Source organism: Camelus ferus, chromosome 7, assembly GCF_009834535.1.
Source record: "Camelus ferus isolate YT-003-E chromosome 7, BCGSAC_Cfer_1.0, whole genome shotgun sequence".
Classification (NCBI taxonomy): Eukaryota; Metazoa; Chordata; class Mammalia; order Artiodactyla; family Camelidae; genus Camelus; species Camelus ferus.
This window is the reverse complement of record NC_045702.1, coordinates 42,922,891-42,943,424: the sequence shown is the minus strand read 5'-3', so window position 1 is coordinate 42,943,424 and position 20,534 is coordinate 42,922,891. Positions and strand designations below refer to the sequence as shown.

Sequence of the window (20,534 nt, the reverse complement as noted above, 5' to 3'; positions counted from 1 at the left end):
GGCATGAGACCCAAGCGAGAGCCACCTAAGCTGGAGCCAGGCAACACACAGAACTGTTTTAAGATGCGGGATGGAGGGAGAAGGGGAGGGAATAACTGTTTTATGACCACTAGAAAAAGACTGTCAAACTTTCTCAGTAATAGTAACAATGATAGGAAGGCTTCTGACTCACACATGCTAGTAATCTCCATCTGCCTGCTTAATAATATCCCATCTGTTAGCTCAACAGATAGTCACTGAGCCGCTCGTAGGGTTCCTGTCTGGATGAAGGGTCACTAAAACATTTCATGTCCTTACTTTCACAGGGAACTTGCTGCAAGATTAAAAATCCAGCTACCCCTTTGCCCAGTGCCACTCAGGCCTTGTCAGAAAATAGAGGAAACCAAAAATAAACAAAACATTTTGACGAAAAAAGCATATAGCAACTCCATGTAGGCCCCAATTTTTATAACTAAGTAGGTGAGGGAAGGTTTAAAACCAGAAAGTGCTAAAGTCACAAGAAGCCAGTCAAACTTGAAACCAGATCTGGAGTTCACCAGGAAAGCGACATGCCCAGGGTTGAGGTGATTCCAGCAGGTTCTGTGGTCTGTTCCCACCTTGGGGGTAAACATTGTGTTGTGTGTCTGGCTGTGAGACTGAGGAAAACTCAGCCAAACCCATACGTCAGCTTTACAACTCTGGAAAAATGAGGAAGCCAGTTGCACATGTGGAAACGTGGCACTTCCATGATTGGCCAAAGAACCTAAAATAAACTACCACCTGTCTCTATGTCTCTGTGATTTAAAGTGTTCACAAGTGTCATGGGACACCCACATCAGAAACATTAACACAAGCTCTCATCAGACGTAAGATTTCCTCCGTCTGTTATTCAGGTACAGCAATGGGAACCTCACCTTTCCACAACTTGAGCTTCAAAAAACAGATTCACCAAAGTTTCTCACTGCAGAGGTCCTGAAATGAATTTGGACTTTAAAAATACTAACAATAAAAGTTGATAATGGCAGGCAACTTGCAAATGAGATGCTTATGAAATCCTCTGGTCTCTGAAGAGGAAAGGGAAGTAAGCTGCAGTAGGGCAAGGGGGCACCAACAGTGAGAGCTGCTCCTCACGCGGAGTGCTCAGTGTCCACTGTCTCGTGCAGGACTTGTGTTTTAAAACTGGGAAGTCGAGTGACTTGGCCCAATCATGAAGCTGATAAATGACAGAGCTGGAGTGGGAACCCAGGGACGCCTGATTCAAGACTCCGTACTCCCCCGAGCCCCACGCACCGCAAATGCTCTTAGTTACACAGTCGGCTGGTAGTCAGGTTGGGAAAGACTGGGACACTCAGTCTGGAGACTGTCTATGAGCCACAATGACCTGACAAGTGAAGGAAGGGGCAGGGCAGGAGGAATGAAGGGACCTGAGGTGGTGAGCTGGCCGAGGCGGGTACTGGTCTCTCTCCATGCTGGGAACTACCTGCCCCGATGAGGGAACCGAGCCAGTCAGGGACAACAAAATTCCACACCAAACCAAATCAGGAGACGTAAAGCTGGGACGCCAAGCCAGGCCCCCGCGTCCTTAACTGCGTGTACTTGTCTCTGTTGTTGGTATTCAGCCTGAGGAAGTACAGTGTGTGACGTGTGCCCTTGATAAAGAAAAACGTAACTCTCAATTTCCTGTGGGCCTTGATGGGCTCCGTATGGGAGAGGAGCGGCCCACCCGCCACCGCCCCAGAGACCGAACCGCAAGTCCCTCCCCTGTTGGGTGAGGTGGACAGGAAGCGGGGCTTTTTCTCTCCTAATTATTAATGTAATCTGTGTCCAGTGGAGGTAAGTGTAGAAATTTAGGAAATACAGAAGAGCGTGAGAAAGACAGTCGAACAGATATAATAATCACTGCTTAACATCTGAGGTGTCTCCTTCAATACTTTTGCTCTGAGATAAATGTCATATGAGATAGAATTCCCTTATCGAACATTTTGTGAAAATAGCATTTTGATGGTAGAACTGTCTATTCCCCTTTTGCTAGAATTTCCATTTCCCAAATTCCTGCTGACTTTAATGTGAACACCCTTGCATGTCAATCTGCATCCCTGATGTGCGTAGGATAAGTTTCTAGGGAAATCATGGCACTAAAGAATGTGAGTATTTTTGAAAGCTGTTTTCTGCCAAGCTGCTCTCCAGAAAGACTGTCAGTTATGCTCCCACCAGGGCTTCTGATGGGACGCTTAGGAGAGGTAGGAAGATTTAGATCCACTGAGGGAGGGAAAGGCAGAAGTGCCTGCCCCTTCCTGGGAAAACCTAGAGCCACACATGTGCTTGACTGTGTGTCTCCACAGATACCAGAGGCCAGGCTTGCTCTCTGCTGCTGAAATAATCAGTGTTCTCTGTGCAGCAGAGAACCCTTTCAGAGAAGCTCTGAGCAGAACCAAGGCGGATGGGATCAATTATTCCCAGCCTGGAATGTCTATGAGGGATGCAAAGGAATGAGTCATGCCGCTGCAGTGGGAGGCCTTTGGCCTCTACCCCTTTATCCTTAGGGCATCTACTGTGTCCAAGATCTGTGCTGCATGCTCAGGAGGGGTCTCTGAGCCTTAAGCACTCCTGGGCTGATAAGGTGGCCAGTGGTATGAACAGAGCATGTGGAAAGGTCAGATGATGGAATGTTAGTCTATGGTTGGGGGAGTCAGTCTGGGAGGCCAGTAAGGGCATACCAGAGGAGGTGGCATTTGAGCTGTGCCTTGAGAAATGAGGGGAATGAAAATGAGAGGTACTGATGGAGAGGAGACGAAGGGGGGCATTCTAGGCAAAGGAATTACCATGGAAAAGGACTCGGAGACTGTACTGCTGGACCCCTCTCCCTTGTCCTACTCTGCGAATTCTGGGGAGTTAGATGCTCATCTTGTTTCAGTTCTGCAAATGTCAATGAACTGGTAAGAAGAGCTGATCCTGAGTCAGTGCCCAAGAGGCTCACTGGCGAGAGACCCTTGCCAACAGGGGGCAGGGGATGCGACATGCCTGAAGTCACGCCTGAGGGTAAACAGGACGGCAGCACTTCCCGACTGTGCCAACTCCACTGCACACCAGCTCCTACACCCTCCTCTCGCCAAACCCAATCCAACAATCATGCAGTAAATAAAATGACATAATTAAACTACAGACCACCACTGCCCTGCGGTCAGTAACTTGCAAGCAGAAAGAGTTAGGCTACACCTTCAGGGAATATGACCACACTCAAGCACTTGGTGAGGAGAAACAGTTGTACATTTGTTCCTGTCCCAGGCACCATTACTTGGCATTCTGGCCCCGAAAAGGAAACTCACACTTCTCTCATGGAAATCAGGACCACTAATTGCCACCCCCGTCACTCTCCAGCTAGTGGCACTGAAGCAGGCAGCCTCCACAGCCCGAGGTTCACACAGTTGTCTTTTGGACGCAGACGGAGAAGGGACACTCCAAAAAGCCCCCGTCAACCCAGATGTAGACAACTGCGGGAGGAAAGTGCTGGAAACCCAAGAAAAATAGATGCAAAAGAATAATGACAAGAAAACAGAAATGACCAGGGGAAAAAGGATGTAAAAAAGGCATGAAGCCAGAGGTGGGAAACAAGAGACTGCTTCACCCTCTTTAGCCAGAGTGGAGGCTGTAGCTTCAATTCCCCCACCGCCTTTTTGGCTTTTTGGTCAGCTGCAGTCTGGGTCATTATTTTGCTCCCTCTTTTAACATAGCTGGTGGGCAAAACATCCTTTAAACAGTGTTTGGACCATTGAGAGAGCACGGAGGACCGGCTCCATGAGGCATGGGAGGGTCGGGGGAGGCGCATCTGAGTGCAGGCGGGGTCCAAGGACAGAGTCTCTGCCCAGCCTTCTCCCCCTGGAATAAAGAAAGAAGGGGAAATCTCTGCAATGCAGAGCTGCCCCCTGGAAAAAAGAGCTTGTTGAACAATCCCCTGGGCTCCTGGCTTCCTGAGGTAACAATTCCGTTGCTTTCCTCCCCCACCCCACCCTCCCCCCCCACTTCCATGCCTCCTGACTCAGAGGAATGCACGTGAGCACCCAGGACGCGGTCTGACCCGGGCAGCGCGTCAGGACGCCAGATGGGACTCACATCTCCATCCCGGGGTTTCATTTTAAACAAAGCGCAGCTGGACGTGGATGATAAAAATTTAACAGTAGAATGAATAGGTGAAACCCTGGGTCACTCGCCTGTGACACATCTGTGTTTCACGCTTTGGTATCAGGAGCAGGTATGAAAAGCACTGAAATCAGTTTAAGTTCAGAGATGTATCTAAGAAGGAGCAACACAGGGAGTGCTTCCGCCGCCACACGTTTTTCAAGCCTTTCTGAAGAAACAGTCAATCTCCTGAGCTACGAGTAAATCAGTATCTCATCAAACACACCAGGCGTATTTTTGATTTTTATATTTCTATCTCACAGTTGGATTTTAAAGAGCTGCTGCTAACACCTCATGGGAATGTTGGCAAATTTGTTTGTGAACTTGCCCCTTGGGACCCACACTTGAATGTTGTGGGTGTTTCTCACTGTTTTGTCCCTTTGAGTTTCCTTAAGGGAGAATGTAGTGCCCCCGGCTGCCCATGACACTGAGTCAGGCCCTCAGAGACCCGGGCTCAGTGCCGTCTACAGAGAGGACGCTGGGGCTGAAGTGGGTGGTTTGGTGAGAAAAATATCAAAGCCCCTTTCTACTGCCGCCTTTCCTGCTGCTGGGGGCAGGGAGCAAGGACCTCCTCACCTGGACGCTAAACACCCCACGACGATGTTTTCCAAAAGGGCTCTGTGAACGTCTGCGGGCTTTTAAGACTTCAAAGCGGTCTTCTGTGAACCACCTGCAGAGCCGACCGCTGGGGCAGGGGTTTGGCAAATAAACAGGGGGCACAGTCATATTCTGACTGACTTGATGGGAATTTGAAGAATATCAAAGACATGGTTCTCCTACAAAAAAAACCCCTGCTGACCTACAGCTCCCATGTCAGCGAAGGGGAAAGCCCAGCAAACACCCAGGACCCTGCGTCCGCACTGACCCGAGGGCGGCCCGCGCCCAGGCCTGGGCGGGGACCACACGCCCCTCAGCACAGGAGAGGGAAGCCTCTCTCCCCAGACTAAGCTCTCTTCAGAAGCAAGAAGCCTGGCATGGGACTTGCCATTTTCCACCCAGTTATCTCAAGTGAGGTGGTGCTGCTTTACCTTGTATCTCTTTTTACATCCAGGAACCGGGCAGGCGAAAGGCTTCTCTTCCCCTCCGTTCATGCACATGGAGCTGAGGATGGCTTCGGAGCTGATGGCGCTCTCTGTGGTCCAGGACTCATCGCTGTCTGACTCCTCGTAATCCACCTCCTCCTCGTCGTACTCACTGCCTGCGGGGCCAGAGGGGAGATGCAAGGAGGGTCAGGAGCAGCCACGGTCCCGTGTGTTCACTCGGGCAGGAAGGGAGCAACGGCTGTGATGGGACAGGCAGCTCCCATTGCCCTGGGCGGGGGCATTCCAGGCACCAAGGGGCACTGCAAGTGCCTGAGTCCTAGGGTGGCCCTGGGGGGAAGGTTATCTGCATCCCCACCTGAGAGACCAGGCAAAGGGCTTCCCAACAACTCATGGCTAGGAGTTAGCTGTGCAAGAACTTGAACTCGATTCTGTGTCTGGCCAGTCTGTGGTTGCAAAGGTGCTGGGACTGCTCTGAGGCTAAAACCAGAAATAACCAACCACGACAGCCACCCCTGCTCAACACACACACACACAAACACGCACACACACACACACACGCATGCTACGCCTGATATTCCAATGGACAGAACTCTGTTCCCTTAGTTTCATGCCTTGTTGGCACAGTAAATACAAAAATCTGTGGAAAGGGGTTACATTTTACACTTATTAGAAATTTACTTCTGTAGGAATTAATTTCAGCTCTTTTTCCTATAAAGAAAAAGAGCTGGGAAAACCATGAAGAAACTGGGAACTAAAAGGGGGTTACTCCAAGCCAGGAGCAGGGGGGACAGAAACGCCCAGGGCTCTGAGGGCACAATGTCATCGCCAAAATGCAGGTTCAGAGGGATAAACTGGGAATCTGGGATTGGCAGATACAAACTACTATGTACAGAATAAACAACAAAGTCCTACTGTATAACACAGGGAACTATATTCAGTGGCTTGTAGTGACCTGTAACAAAAAATGTATGAAAAAGAATGCAGGTCCAGCATGAGAAAAACCTAGCAATCCCCTACCACACCTGTCCCCAGGGAACCATGCCTGCCTGTCAGCTGCCCACAGTCCCCCTTGGAAGGGAGGGCCGAGCCGGCACAGCAGACAGCGCAGATGGAGGAGGGGACTCCCTTGCATCCTGAGGTTAAAAGCTCTGCTCAGAAGTGAATTAAAAATCAGCACGACGGGGATGGAGAACCACTTCAACAAGCAGTCCCTTTTTGCTTTTTTTTTTTAACGAGGTCCACAGCCACTTAGTTGGAGCTTCTGCACAATACAACCCTGAAGGACATAATTCTACAGATCATAAACAGTGTAAAATAATATGTTGACAAGTCCTAATGCATTTACAAGCCCCGTGGAATAAATAGGAATTATAGCACAACATTAATAAGAATTATATGGTAGCAATTACAGTTGTGAAATTCATCCCCCAGGTGTGAGGCTAAACTGCACCAGAGGCCCCGCCTGGGTGCTCCATGGGCTCCCTCTGCTACATCAATTATTTCGACACCAAATATTGGCACTTTTACTGGCTTTCATTTTAATAGGCATTAATAAGATTGTTTGAAGAGCCAGTTGAGGAACAGGGACGCCAGGATCCGAGGCGAACACTTAAAAGGATCCCGGAAGGAAGGAGGGGACCTCAAGGTGAGTGAGGGCGCGTCAGATGCATCATCTCATTTAACCCTCTGTGGCCCTGTGAGGTGGGGCTGGCTGTCACTTTCACACACATGAGGAAGCTGACAGGAGCTTATACATTCTCAATTAGCTATCAAGGGAGTCATTTATTCCCATGTTACTTCCTGGCCGCCAATGCCAACAGGTAGGGTGTGTGTGTCTGTGTTTTCTCTCAATCTTCTTCACGTTGCTAGTCCTGCCCACATACCACTTAAAATTCAAAGCAGGCTGTTCTGAAGCCTGCTTGGAAACTTGGGCGGTGTAGGAAAAAAAAACCAATTTGACAAAAGGAGGCATCCAGTGTGTTTCAGTAAGCCCCACTGTGCTTGGCTGCAGCCCGCAGGAGTAAGAGACCCTGTCTGGAGGCTCGGGTACCACTCTGCTGCGTCCCTTAGTCTGTTGTGAGCAAATCTCGAAATCTGTTTTTAAGTAGGGCACTGGTGAGGACATTTTACTCTTAAACAAATGCCACATGCCGGTGTCCTTTAAATTGCTTGTTAGAAAACTATAAATGCTATTTCGCAAAGCTCTTCTAGCAGGACTTCAGAAAGTGAGAATGACTAATTTACCCATCTAATTGGGCTAATCTGTTAGCCTGAATACCAAGAATCACACAACATTTACAACTGCGGGGGACCTCTCAGACCAACCGAGGGCTTAATGAAGCCCAGCAGAAGATAAAACTTCAAAAGGCCACGGGATCAAAAAGGGCCAGGTCTGGGGGCTGATGCTCTGGACACCGTCGCCTGGAGACCACGCGGCATCCAGTTCCAAAGGTGGGGAGCCGGGGGACCACACGATTGACTGTCCCTGTCAGGATGCCTTTGAGAGGGAAAGCAGCGCTGGGACAACAGGCTCACTGGGCCCCACGCCTCGTCCTCGGCACCCCACAAGGTCCCCCCGGGCGCTTTGTGAAACTGTCTCCCTTGGATGGGGATCAAGAAGGAACTGTTTCCACTCAGTTCCATCCTCTAACAAAGCAGAGCAGTGCGCATCCCTGGTTCATGTCTTGGCTGGACATTGTCAGCTGAGTGACTAAGCTACTTGGTCTCTACTTTCTTTTCTGTGAAATGGGGCAACATCTCTTCCTTGCAGTTTAAGGATTAGAATTAATTTCCATAGAGAACCTGGCACAGGAGGACCTACATATAGTAAGTGCTCAAAAAAAAAGAAGACAGTATATCATTTTTAATAAAGAATACCACCTATAATAATACATGTAAAATAATACTGTTTTTAGAAAGGCCTGTTGTGAAACAAAAAATAAGATAATTCTGATAGGTTTGGGAATCTCCACTAGGAAAAAATACAAGAGGGATTCTGTGTTGAGAGGTGCTATGCTGGCTGTGGGCTGTTTGTGCAGATGGACTGACAGGGGTCAAGCTGGCAGCACTGGCTGGGAGCCTGTGTGAGCCCTGGTGCTGCCACCGACAAGCTGTGTGACCTCAGGCAAGTGATGTTACCTCTCTGAGCTTGAGATTCCTCATCTGTAAAATGGGCTAATACTACTAGACCTCTTAAGGTTGTTGTGAGGAGAAACTGAGTTCCTTTTTTAAAAAGTATTTAGAACAATGGCATATGGTAAGTGGTAGAGAAGTATCTGGTAAATAAATAGGCAAAAGGTCACACAACCAGTTTCCTTATTTCATCCACTGTTCCCTCATTCTCTCTTGAGGGTGCTCCCTTTTTCAAAACAGAGGCGTGGAGTAGAAGGAGTCTACTGTTGCTTGTATTCGTGTACCTCCGATGCTACCCTGTCATCAAACAGGAGAAATGTCCCCAGCTGTGGGGCGGGTCCTGTCTCTCTGCCTCTGTCTGTCGTTCTGCTGCTCTGAGTCTCTTCTCAAACACCTCTGAACTCTAGGAAGAGGGGTCAAATGGGCCCCGTCACAGCCAGCTTTGAGGCCATTAGATTGAAATGAGCCTTTGGACTGTTCAGGGGAGGAGGAGGGAGCGCTAAGAGATAGATACACACGTTCATTCACCCTGACCTTGACCTGGAGTGAGTGGGTGATCTCTGCAGCCCCATGGGAGCCCCACCCTGTCAGCCTCTCACAGCAGGTGCCGGGCTCCAGCCAGGAGACAGAGGGAGGACCCGAGTCAAGCTTCTAGTTTTGAGCCCCCATCACCCAGGGTCCATAATTTCTGCATCATTTTCTAATTTTCAAAAATTGTAAAAAGTATTTCCTCTATGTAAAAGAGGAACAAGGCCCCCAACACTCCGTCTGTGGTGGTAAATAACAGGGGCAGGGAGGCGAGAGGAGCGGACTTTGGAGAGTGTGGGTCACAGGAAGAATTTGCCCCCTGGGCCCAGAGCAGGTGTCTTCCCAGCAAGCTGGGCTGGGGAGCATGGGGTGGTGGAATCAGAATTTTGCAACTAGAAGGAACACAGGAGCCACTGACCCCGCACTCACGTCGCAGAAGTCAGAGGTGCTCAGCCTTCTAGCGGGGGCTTCCTTTCTCCAGGGCCACTGGGCTCAAGATTCTAACAGGAAAGTCATGCCATGTGAATCCCTGTTCATTGTCACCTCTCCCTCCTCTCTTCCTTCCTACAAGTCAGCCCTCAGCCCTGGCACTGCCCACTGACAGGGACAAGCGTGCAAACCCAGAACAGAAAAGCCTGCTGCACACGAACACCCACTCCGCACGCTGGGTGTCCTGAAGGGTCCTGAGGAAACTTTCTCACGACTAGAAAAACTAATCGAAAAGCAGAAGAAAACCCCATGGACGTGGCTTCCTCAGAGCCACGGTGGCTGGTCTGGTGGCTTCCAGAAGTGCCACCCTTTCCTCTGGGGTTGAGCAGCCTGGGGAAGCAGATGCACAGGGAAACCAACTGCACAGACACTTCCCCTGTATTTTAAAACAAAGATTGACTGACTGGATCAGATTCCAATTGTGATGAAACTGTTCTCTTAGAAGAGAGAACACCTTAAAGGCCTGCATCTCAAAGGAAGCCCCCAGGTTGGTGAACACAAAGGACGGAAGGCGGGGATGCTGGGTCAACGTGCCACTGGGGATTTATATGGGGGTTTAGCCAAGCAATTATTTTCTTAGGATGGTTACTGTTTTTGCTGATGCTCTGGTTACAAAGTTCCATGGCTCTGAGGCTCTGCCCAACCCTAGTTCTTCTTAAGCCCTGTTATTTTTCGTGCACTGAAGGGCAGAATGTGAAGATTTGAGGAATGCACAAAGCATGAAAGCCAAAAGGCCTGGTTTTTTTGTTTGTTTTGTTTTGTTTTAATTTGGCGTTCTTTTGCTTTAAGTCATTTGCTCCTTAAATTCTGTCACTTCTATACCTAAACTTACCTGTGGTTATTTTGATTTCTTTTTTTTGATAAAAATTGTAGCTGCCTAAGAATGAGCACATTTTGCTTTACACGTGCATTTCTGGACCCAGAGGGAGTCGGGAGACGCCAGGGTCATTTCTGTGGAGGGTGGCTCCTGTGAGCCTGGCGCAGGGAAAGGTGCTTTCTATGCCACCAACCTTTGTTTCCCCAGTTTAACAGCGGGGAAAGCTGGGGTTCAGGGGGTGAGGGACGTGCCCAGTGTCACCCGGCTAGAAACAGGCGGCCCGGACTGGTCCCCTAGGTCTTCGGTGTCAGAGCCCGTGCTCCTTTGACTGATTTTCCACATTGAGTACCTGCTGTGTGAGGGGGGGAAGACGGGACACACAGTGCAAAGGCCTGGAAGCGCTGGGGAGGAGGGAGAGGGCCACATCTCGGGTGGGGCCCAGGCTTCCAAAGAAAAGCCCCGTGAGTTGTTTTTTTCTCAGGCTCTTCTTAGTCTTAGGCATTATTAAACAATTTAAAAATGACTTTCCCCAACGTTAGAAAATCTACAAGAGGATGCACTTTCACTGTGCTTGGTCACCGGTGGGGACTGGCTGCCACTCATCTTCCTTGGGTTGACTTTTCCATGGTCTTCCTCCCCGCCTGCACAAGGCCCATCGTAGGGGCCCGAGGTGGGCAGGACGGCGACTGAGAGGTGCCTCTGGGTGTCCCCAAGAGCTCATTCCAGCATTTCAGTTTGGGAAATGAGCAAAACCTGGGAGACAGGATTTCATAGGACAAGCCTCTTCTACAGGACTGCTGACAACTTGCCCCTGGTTGTCAGCCAAAGGCATAAACATCAGAGCTGGTTTCATGAATCTCATGGAAAGACAAGGGGGTCCGGAGCCCCTTACACACATACGTCCATACCCAACCACCTGGGTGAGCCCGCCTCACGGCCCAGGAGCCCTGCTGAGGGTCTCTGCCATGCCGACTCTCACGCGCAAGACCCATCGCAAACCTCGTCGCCTCCCCTCCAGCCTCTGTCCTCTGCTCACCTCTTTACTCTGTGAAGATGGCCCCGACCCATTTTAGCACCCGTGGTGTTCTCATTCTTTGTGTTCATAAACAGAGTGACACACAGATAGATAAAAAGTCAACCTTTTCCAGAAACCCAATATGCCACATTTTTCTTTTCATGTAGATCATTAATATTCATGCAAAAGTGGTAACTGCAGTGACAGCAAATTAAAACTCTCCTGGGGTGTCAAGTTCTGGCTAACACATTAGCAAAGAGTTGCCTTTCTGCCTCATAGACTTATCATTATAAATCAGCTTCTATAGGTCCTGACCCACTTGACATGCGCTGAAGCAACAACAGCTCAAATGAACCGGCAACGTGTGACCAGGATGGGAGACACGCTGACGGCCCTGGGACCAGGCGCCCAGTCTCAGAAATCCTTCACTCCCTTCCTCCTGGCCTCGGCTCACCCCTAGGGCATCACTCTCCCCCGTCTCCTCCTTAACTAAGGAAGTGGTCCTGCTTCTCCAAATCAGAAGCAGTGTCCCCCTCACAGGACTCAATACTTTCAAAGCCTATCAGGAGGCTCGCGGTCATTGTCTCTGGTAACGACCGCAGTGCCCAGGGCGGTGCTTACACTTAAGGAGCCAGCAGACACGTGTCCGCTGAATGAACAAACGAGGAAACACACGTCACAGACCCTAGTGGTGGGAGGGGCCCCAGGTTCCACAGCCTGCACTTGACCTCCTATAGTCAAACAAAGAAGAGTCAGCTCACTTGCCTGCTCAAAACCCTCCAGCGGCTTCCCACAGCGGGGAGCAGCCCCAGGCCTTGTGGTGACCCTGCTCCGTATCAGTCGCTTGGATCTTCACTGTCTGAAGGGCTTTTTTTTTTTTTTAAGGAAACTTAACAATTACTTACACAGTTGACTCTTGAACAACATGGGTTTTAACTGCAAGAATGGGTCCACTTATATGCAGATTTTTAAAACAGTAAATACCACAGTACCACACAGTACTTGGCTACCTGAATCCATGGAGGAAATGTGGGCACAGAGGGCCAGCTGTAAATTACCCTCTGAGTTTCGGCTGCACGGAGAGTTGGTGCCTCTCATCTACTCGTTGTTCAAGGGTCAACTGTATTTGGTTTAGTGCTAAATTTTTACACCTCTAAGTCTATTTGGCAAACATTTCTAAATATTCAGATACTGTCAAATAAATAAAAACATAATCTAAAAAACAGAATGCAGATTAAACATTTAAGTGTTGGTTACAAATACAGATCCTACAAGTTTCAACAAAATTATGCCCATTTACAATTTAAGTAGATAAGCTATAAAATATCTTAAAAACAGAGACAAATCATACAAACGATCACAGTGACCACAAAACCTACATTTCACCTATTATACAAGTTAGTCCCATAGATTTATTTTTTCATTATTTCCATCCTTAGCTTTGCCCTTCCTGGGGTTACAGGGATCCGGTGACCTAAGAGAAACAGGAGCTGATGTTGGCCGGCGGAAGGTGGGGGTCCTGAGTTACTGACCAGCTGACCCTCGGTGAGAACCATCAGAGCAAGATGATTCAAGAAGGAGCCTGCATCTCCTGGGCTGGATGCCCGGGTTTTTATTCAAGGCTTGCCTGTTCCACAACAGGATTTTTAAAGCCTGTGTCTTTCGTGCCCCTTGATGTCTTCAATAGAATCCCCAGTCCCATGGAGATTGTATCTCTCGGGGGACAAGGGATTCCCTCCTGGCCATGCGGGTCTCCCCCATCTTGCAACCCACTCCCACCCAGGGCCTCTTCCCACCTGTCTGGGACCAGGGTGTTGGCTCGTCTTTCCTACTCTCGCCCCAGTTCCTACTTTCCCTGTGACTATGGGACTTGACCCACAATTCTCTGCCAATCTATGGAGAAAAAGAAAACCTGTATCAACAGACATCCTCTACTGTACAGAAGAGCACACCCCCACCTAGGCCAACCCTCCCAGTGCAGCAAGCTTCCAGAACTGCAAATGCGTCCTGTTACTGTCACTGTTCTTGTACTACAGCTACTTCTGGGTACACTTTATATTAACCTCCCCATGTTGAGTATCATTTTGGACTCACTGATTTTCACCAGTTCAATGAATTAATTACCAGTCATTGTCATACCAACTCGGCCAGCGGAAGCCCCCTTAGGTGGTTCTGCCCTTTCAGTATTTTTCCATTATCATTTTTTAATTAAAGATTTCTTCTCTTTAATCAAATCTATCATCATACACAGTAAAGTCAGATCATTCTATAAGACTATGATGAAAAAGAGGCGCCCCCCTGCCCCTCCATTCCCCCATGGCATTTATCTGAGTTTGCTTCTCATTTCTAAATAACATGCCTCTATCGCTATTTTTTGACGTTCAGTTTTGGAAATCTGCTGACCTCCCATCGTGCAAGGTAAGAATTCTGGTCTTTTGCATATTTCCCAAGCCTCCTCCCCTTACCCTACTCCTCCTAACATTTGATTTCATTGTAATTCAGTGTGTGCATTCTTACAACTCCAGGCAATGTAGTGAACTATGCTCACATGTTTGTTGTCCCTGGAGTTAATAAGCACCACTTCTGTGGCTGAGGTGGCTGTCATCACCTTTCTCATGTGCATCCCCCCATCACCATCCTCACAGGGGTGGTGGACACTAATTTGGGGCTCAGCACATGCCAGGCACAGTTCCAAGCAACGAGCATCTATTAACTCATTTAAACCTCCCAACAGCTTTAGCAGGGTGGTACATCCCTATGGTTCTCTTCATTCTGCATAAGACGGGGGCTCAGAGAGGCAGAGTGCCTTGCCTGAGGTCACAGAGCTCTGCCGAGTCATCGGAGGGACATAGCTACAAAGACTTCTCCTTACGGCCGTGGGGTCACTACCAACATTCCCAACTTGACACCAATGTTAGAAATCCATCCAAATGTTATTTGAAATAAGAGTTAAATGGGTTTCCTCTGCTATGTGGCTGCTTCCTGAGCCTATCATTTTTCTCCTCTCTCTTTCCTGATGCTTGTTTGTCTCTTTGTCCCCCACGCTGAGGTCAGGCCAGTGACACTACTCTCCACGCTCTGAATTAGAGGCCTGGTGATTGTAAGAGGCTGAGGCTCTTTAGGGCCTTTTCTGGTGCTTCCCTCTCATTGGACACTTCTCTGGTGGTTCCTCCTCAGCATCCAGGTCTCAGCTAGGAGGGCACCTCATCTGAGAGGCTGGGGCGCTGGCCTGCCCTGCTCACCCCCAGATTTAAGTGGTCTGTCCGTCTCCAGGCACAATCTCCTCCCCTGGATGGGTAACTTTCTCAAGCACATTTCACTTCCTAAATGGTCTTGTTTTTGTCTTTATCTTTCATCCCCACTGGAACGTAAGCTCCACATCACTGAATTCCTGGCGTCCTTGAGAGTACCTGGCACACATAAGTCACTCAGTATGTAACCGCTGAACAAACAAATGAAAGGCAAGGACAACACAGGCCTCCTGACCCCCAGGCCACTGCTTTCCAACCATGTGACATTGTTACCTGTGGATACTGCGAGTGCTGCAGGCATGGTGAAGATGCACACGCAGCTAATCCCTGAGATTCAGGGTCTGCCACTTAATGGCAAATGAGATGCAGAAGTGCAATTCCCTGTCACCTTCTTCTGTGTTGATTTTTGACAAAGAAGTGAAAACCACGAGTTGATGACGTGGTCCCAGGCGGTCGCACTTCCTGCTGGTACACTCACAAGGGGAGAGCCAAAAGCTACGGAGGCCGCCACCTCCCAAAGCAGCCAGGTCTGTAGACAAAGCAGGGACTCAGTGGGGACAGCAAAGCCCTGACTGTCACTGTCACTGAAGGTAAGCTGTGCACAGAGGCTGTGACCCTCCTCCTGGCTCTTCCTTCCTGACTCTCTAACTCCGCAGCCCATGATTTAAGGTCAAGATCAAGGAAAGGCTATGGGGGGTGGGGGGTATAGCTCAGTGGTAGAGCTTGTTCGTGCTTAGCGTGCACGAGGTCCTGGGTCGAATCCCCAGGACCTTCATTAATGAAATAATTAAATAAACCTAATTAAACACCTCCCTCCCCCAAACCACCCCCAACAAAAAAAGATTGAGGAGAAAAAAGATGAAGGCTATGGAAATCAGCATCTCCTAAAAACTGAGCATTCAGATTTTAAAACAATTCTGCAGAGCAAGGGTAAGAAACTGTGTACTTGAATGGGCACATTCTCAGAAAAAGATGAAAAGAAATGAACACTGAGGAAAAACTAGCCTCTGTCTCATTAACCCTTTGTTATGGTGCCTCTTCATCCTTTTCTTCTCTCCTTGAGACGTCCCAGAAGCCCTCTGTGCTCCTCTCTCACCTGCTCAGTTTGGAGTCAAATCCCGAGGCTTATTCCTAACTGTGAGTTTTGGTCCCTCATTTCTCAGCTCTCCATCCTGGTGGGAGGAGAAAGAAACTGCCCCCAGAGCACAAGAAAACAGTGTCTTCTTTACTGTTCCCATATCTTGGCTATTTTTCAGGGAAAAAATGAGCAATGAGAAATGAAAACGTGCCTTCAGTACCGCAAGGATTTCGGCGGCACTGAGTCCCCCGTTTCTCCTCCCTCCTCATCAGTTCTGCTATTGTACCTTCAGGGGAGATCAAAACGCCTCCTCTCCCCTGAGCCTTCCCGCTGCTGCTCAGGATTCACGGAGACTGAACATAAAGGTTTCCTGTGACAACAGGCAACTCTTAAGACCTACTTCCAATGCAGAGTCCTAGTGTTTTCACATTGTACACTGTGACTCATAAGTGCATCGTGAAATCAATTTCGTGGGGTACCACCAGCATTAAAAAAATAAAAGGACGGAATGGAATAGAAAGTATTGGAGTATAAGATGTATTTGTAAGACTTCTGTTTCAGGTGTGTGTCTCAATGTAAAAATCACTCTATGTTTCACAGAAAGAAAGCATAAAGCCATTCTTTTGACCATCAGAATCTCATTTATAAAACTTCTTTGTAAAAGAACCAACATTTCATCTAGAGGGGGAAAAAACCACACCAATTTTAGCTGACGTTTAAATAGGGTGTAAAACAGGCTAAATAAAAATACAAGAGAAAGGTAGTTTTTGGTGACTGTCAATAAGGCATTGTGTTAGCTGGCAGGAACCTACAGTCTAACCGCCAGAGGCGAGCTGTCCGCCACTAGACCTCAGGGGCACATACAGGGGTCACTGTGAGAGTGACAGGAACGCACAATGGAGAGCAAGTGAGAAGGCAGTTCACCGATTCAGGACTGTGACACTTCACATTCCTTTTGAAGTTTCACTGAAAGCCAGTCTTTCCAGAGTGGGTGAATCTGGTCCTAAGAAATGGCCTCAAGTCATGCAGGGCCCCTCTGCTGAATTAGGAAGGGTCCTGCAGGATACCCTGGCGTGTCATCAGGTTGCTGAATAGAATGGTTTCTCAGTTTTGAATCTTGCAGCTGAGCGAGCTGGAGGAGGGCCGGCCAGCAAGCAGGTGCCCTCGAGGGGTGAGTGGCCAGACCCAGAAACTCACAGCTGCCGGCGCTGGGAAGGAGCTGCAGGTAAGCCCCGGAAGGGGAGGCCTGGGTGTGTTCCAGGGCGGCTGCAGATTCGCCCTGCCCATCACCCTCTTGTGTCCCCTGGGAGATCACAGTCAGAGGGCGAGTTCCTCAGGGCTGGGCTGTTCTAACTCCCTGAGGATCCCAGGACCTGGCACAGCACCTGGACGAGCAGGGCTCAGCCTGTCTTTGTGAGATGGAGGGAGGCAGAGGCAGAGGCCCTGTGCACCAGGACGGGACCACATGACACAACGCACACAGGTATCTGTATGTAACACACACATTTTGTGCTTCGTAATTATGCTTATTTACTAAGCAATACAATCTGTGTATGATTAAGGAAAGGAGCACTGACGGCGCCACTAGGGATCACAGTCTGTGGGATGTACGCACACGGCAGCTCCACCCTCCCATGAACCCTGATCAGCACAACTACAGAAACTCGCCCACCCCCGCCCCCCAGCCTGGAGGCGTGTAAGGCAGGCAATTCAGGGACTTGGGAGCAGGCGCCCGCATTAGGGTTCTGGCTCTGCTGTTACCGTCCAGCGCTCAGACCCGTGATTCCACCTCTTTACACCCCCATTTCTTTATCTGCAAAAGGTGGAAAAACACTAGAGCCAACTTCACAGCGCTACGGTGAAGACGGTACGATTTAATACGTACAAGCAGGCTAGACTAATTTCTGTCACACAGTTGTGTGCTATGTTAGCTCTGGATGGTGTTACTACTCGATTCAATAAATAAAAATTGTCTAGACTTGAAAGCAGTGACCAGGTATAGACAAAGCCTAACAAGAAATTGTCTGGTTAGAATCATCTGTCCAAAATGCATGGACAAAAATGCCTAAGACGCAGTTTGTATTTCTAACACAACAGAGGAGGGTACTGATGTCTAATGCTGTCAGAACTAAACAAAATGCCGATTTAGGATTACATGGCTGGACTTAAGTTTTCATTAATTCATCCACAATACTGGCGACCTGGGGGTGAAAGAGACACACAGTCTCTCTGCCCTTGAGGTACGTGGTGAGGACGAGGAGGACCCCAGACAGCTCATTGTTACACGGTGGGTTCCTCCACCGGAGGGGCAACCTGCTTCTGATAAGGTGGAATCTGGAAACAATGGGAGCAGAGGACTGTCTTTTTTCTGAAACAAGTGCAGCACTGAGGCACTTGCTAGGGCTGGCTATCGGGACGGTGCTTTCCTCTCTAACTATAAACTGCATGTGCTATATTTACAGACAGGGTGGATATTTTTATGTCAAAGGGGAGGGCTGGGAAGAGGAGGATGATGGATATCAAGAAGAATGATGCAGTAATCAAGATAAGAAATAATTAAGGTCTGCCAGCAAAAAGCAGTTTCCACCGCATCAGGGACCCAGACCCAGCACAGGACCTGCAAATGCGCCACCACAGGAAATACGTTGCTTCTCTGGGGAATAATGTCGTGAGAGTCACTGAAAGTTCACAGAAATCTCGGGGCTCTCCCATAAAAGCTTCGTTTCACACTTCGTCCCATGTGGAAACTACAGCCTGGGCCACGTGAAAAACGAGTTTTATGAGAGTACTTCTGATTTTTAAGAAGGCTATTTGGCTTCGTAACAGGGCAGCTTCCTGAAAGCCCCAGTAACGTCATTTTTACATATTGCACATAGCAGGCTGCCTTCACAATCATCAGGGCCGCGTTTAAATCTGGTGAAACGTTACTCGAGTGACAAACCTTGACAAAAGGGATTGGGAGAAACTGTAGGGGCAGGAATTTCCCAGTCCATGAGACTGTGTTAAGCACGCTATAAAAATGAGCCTGACTTTCCATGCCCCAGGCTCGATGGTGAAGGCTCCACTGAGAAGTACCAACATGGCTTTCCCTGCTCATAGCACTATTCACCCCCTGCACGCTTACTTGCCAAGCTTCTTCTGTGCCCTGGTGTTGTGGCATGCCTCGGAAGTCGAAGGGCTTACTGTGACCACCCAGCGACCCTGATGATGCTCTCCCTTCCACTTCCTTGGCAGTATCTCACACGGCCGTGAGCACACACTCTGAAGCCCGCAGCCCGTGTCCCAACGCTGCCTCCTTCACTGACTGGCTTGGTGACTCTCTTTCCCAAAGAGCCCACATCAGAGAATTCACCGAGTCAATACATATCCAAGTGCTCAAACCAGTATCTGCCACGTGGCATTCTCTGTTATTAGTTAGTATTTTCATTGGCTAAGCAGACATATATGATTTCACAAACTTAAGAGCCAACCAGGTTGATGGATGTTGCTCAGTGGCATTTTTTAAGATCTAGGGACAGTGTCAGAACCCCAGGAGCAGCAGAGGCCCACAAAGTTGCCCAGTTTCCCCTGCCCATTGATACTCCCAGGGCCATTGATACTCCCTGGGGTTACTGGTCCTCAGGCTCAGCTCCCATGTTCAGCACTGGGCTGGTTCCTGCTCTCCCATCTCTCCCTCTTGGCTTGTCCTGGCCTGCCTATGTTTCACCTAAGCGGGAGCTTGCTTTAATTCTGCCACGTGGCCACACCTCCACATTTACCTGTCCCACGTGCTGTTCTTGGTCAACCTCCCTGGGTTTTCTTGCCTTGCACAAGATTGTGGGGTTCCTTGCTCTGGCCTGGCCAGCAGGCTCCCTCAACTCCCCTGCCCTAGCCCATCCTGGCATATGTTCTGTGACAAAGACATGAGGCGACTTCCTCAGAAGACTGGCTTCCTTTCGGTTAGACACAGTTAACTTCAAAAGTGGCTTTGCGCTTTCCCCGCTGCTGTGACTTGATACGCATTAACTCTGGCCACAAGAGGCTGCCTAGTGATAAAAGTATGGCTCCTGGACTCAGGTGCCAGAATTCAAATCCTGTTTGTGGGATCCTAGGGGACATACCCATCTCCTTCGAGCCCCGTTACCCCACCTTAACAAAGAGACCTGCAACAGGATCTACCTGACAGCCGTGATAAGGACTGAGCTGGAACATGGAAAGGGCTTTTCAGGGCGCCCAGCAGAGAGTGAACTCAGCACAGACCCTGGTCACACGACAGCACAACCACTTCCTTCCTTGTCCAAAGTAGAGGTGGGCTCTTTCCTTTCCTCCATCCTTGCTCCTCTTCGGGCAACTTGAGAGTTCCCTGGACAGATGCAATGTTAGATGGAAATCCTGCATGTGCAGCCGCCTCCTTTCAGTGTGTTTACAGTATGTCATGCCTAACAGAACGATGCCATATAAATGCCACATGGTGATAAACAAGATGTTTTCCCATGGCTTAGTAACAAGACTAAGGGTTTATTATTAGATGTTTATTGAAGGCTGAAAACAGGAACAGTCCTGGCGTAATAAACCACGCCTATTGGTCCCCAGACGGGCTGCAACAGAAATAACAAAAGACCAGTTCACTTGGGCCCAAACCCTCACATGGAAATGTGATGGGTCATCTATTTACAGATCAGACTCCAGTATCATCAGGTGCTTGAATTCTGTTCTCTCTGCACTGCCCATGGCCAGTCTGGATGGGAATGTTTATTATAATGGAGGAGGACGGACCAGAGGTGTCTGAGACTTTAGACAGCTGTGTCTTGAAGGCACCGACCCGGACACGCGAACATGGTGACATCAACCTTTGTCCCGTGTCTTCCGCCTTCCTCCCCAGTGTTTCCAAGATGGATTATCAAACTTCAGCAGGGGTTTCTATTTGGGTCGCTTCCTTGTGTGGTAATTGCACAGAGTGGACTGCCAAGGGACTGCTTCTGGCCTGTCTTCCAGAATGACCCCAGGACAGGGCAGGCCAGAAGATGCCCTACCCACCATTTTCAAT

At 49.1% G+C, this 20,534-nt stretch overlaps 1 protein-coding gene across 1 annotated transcript in view; it reads right to left on the bottom strand.

Moving 5' to 3' along the window:
* The window catches only part of JAZF1 (JAZF zinc finger 1), a 299,936-nt gene that overhangs the window by 4,090 nt on the left and 275,312 nt on the right, over nucleotides 1-20,534 (bottom strand). Inside the window, exon 4 of the mRNA XM_032483807.1 lies at nucleotides 5,184-5,353. Within this exon, the coding sequence (XP_032339698.1) occupies nucleotides 5,184-5,353 (170 nt within the window). The remainder of the gene's footprint in view (nucleotides 1-5,183; nucleotides 5,354-20,534) is intronic.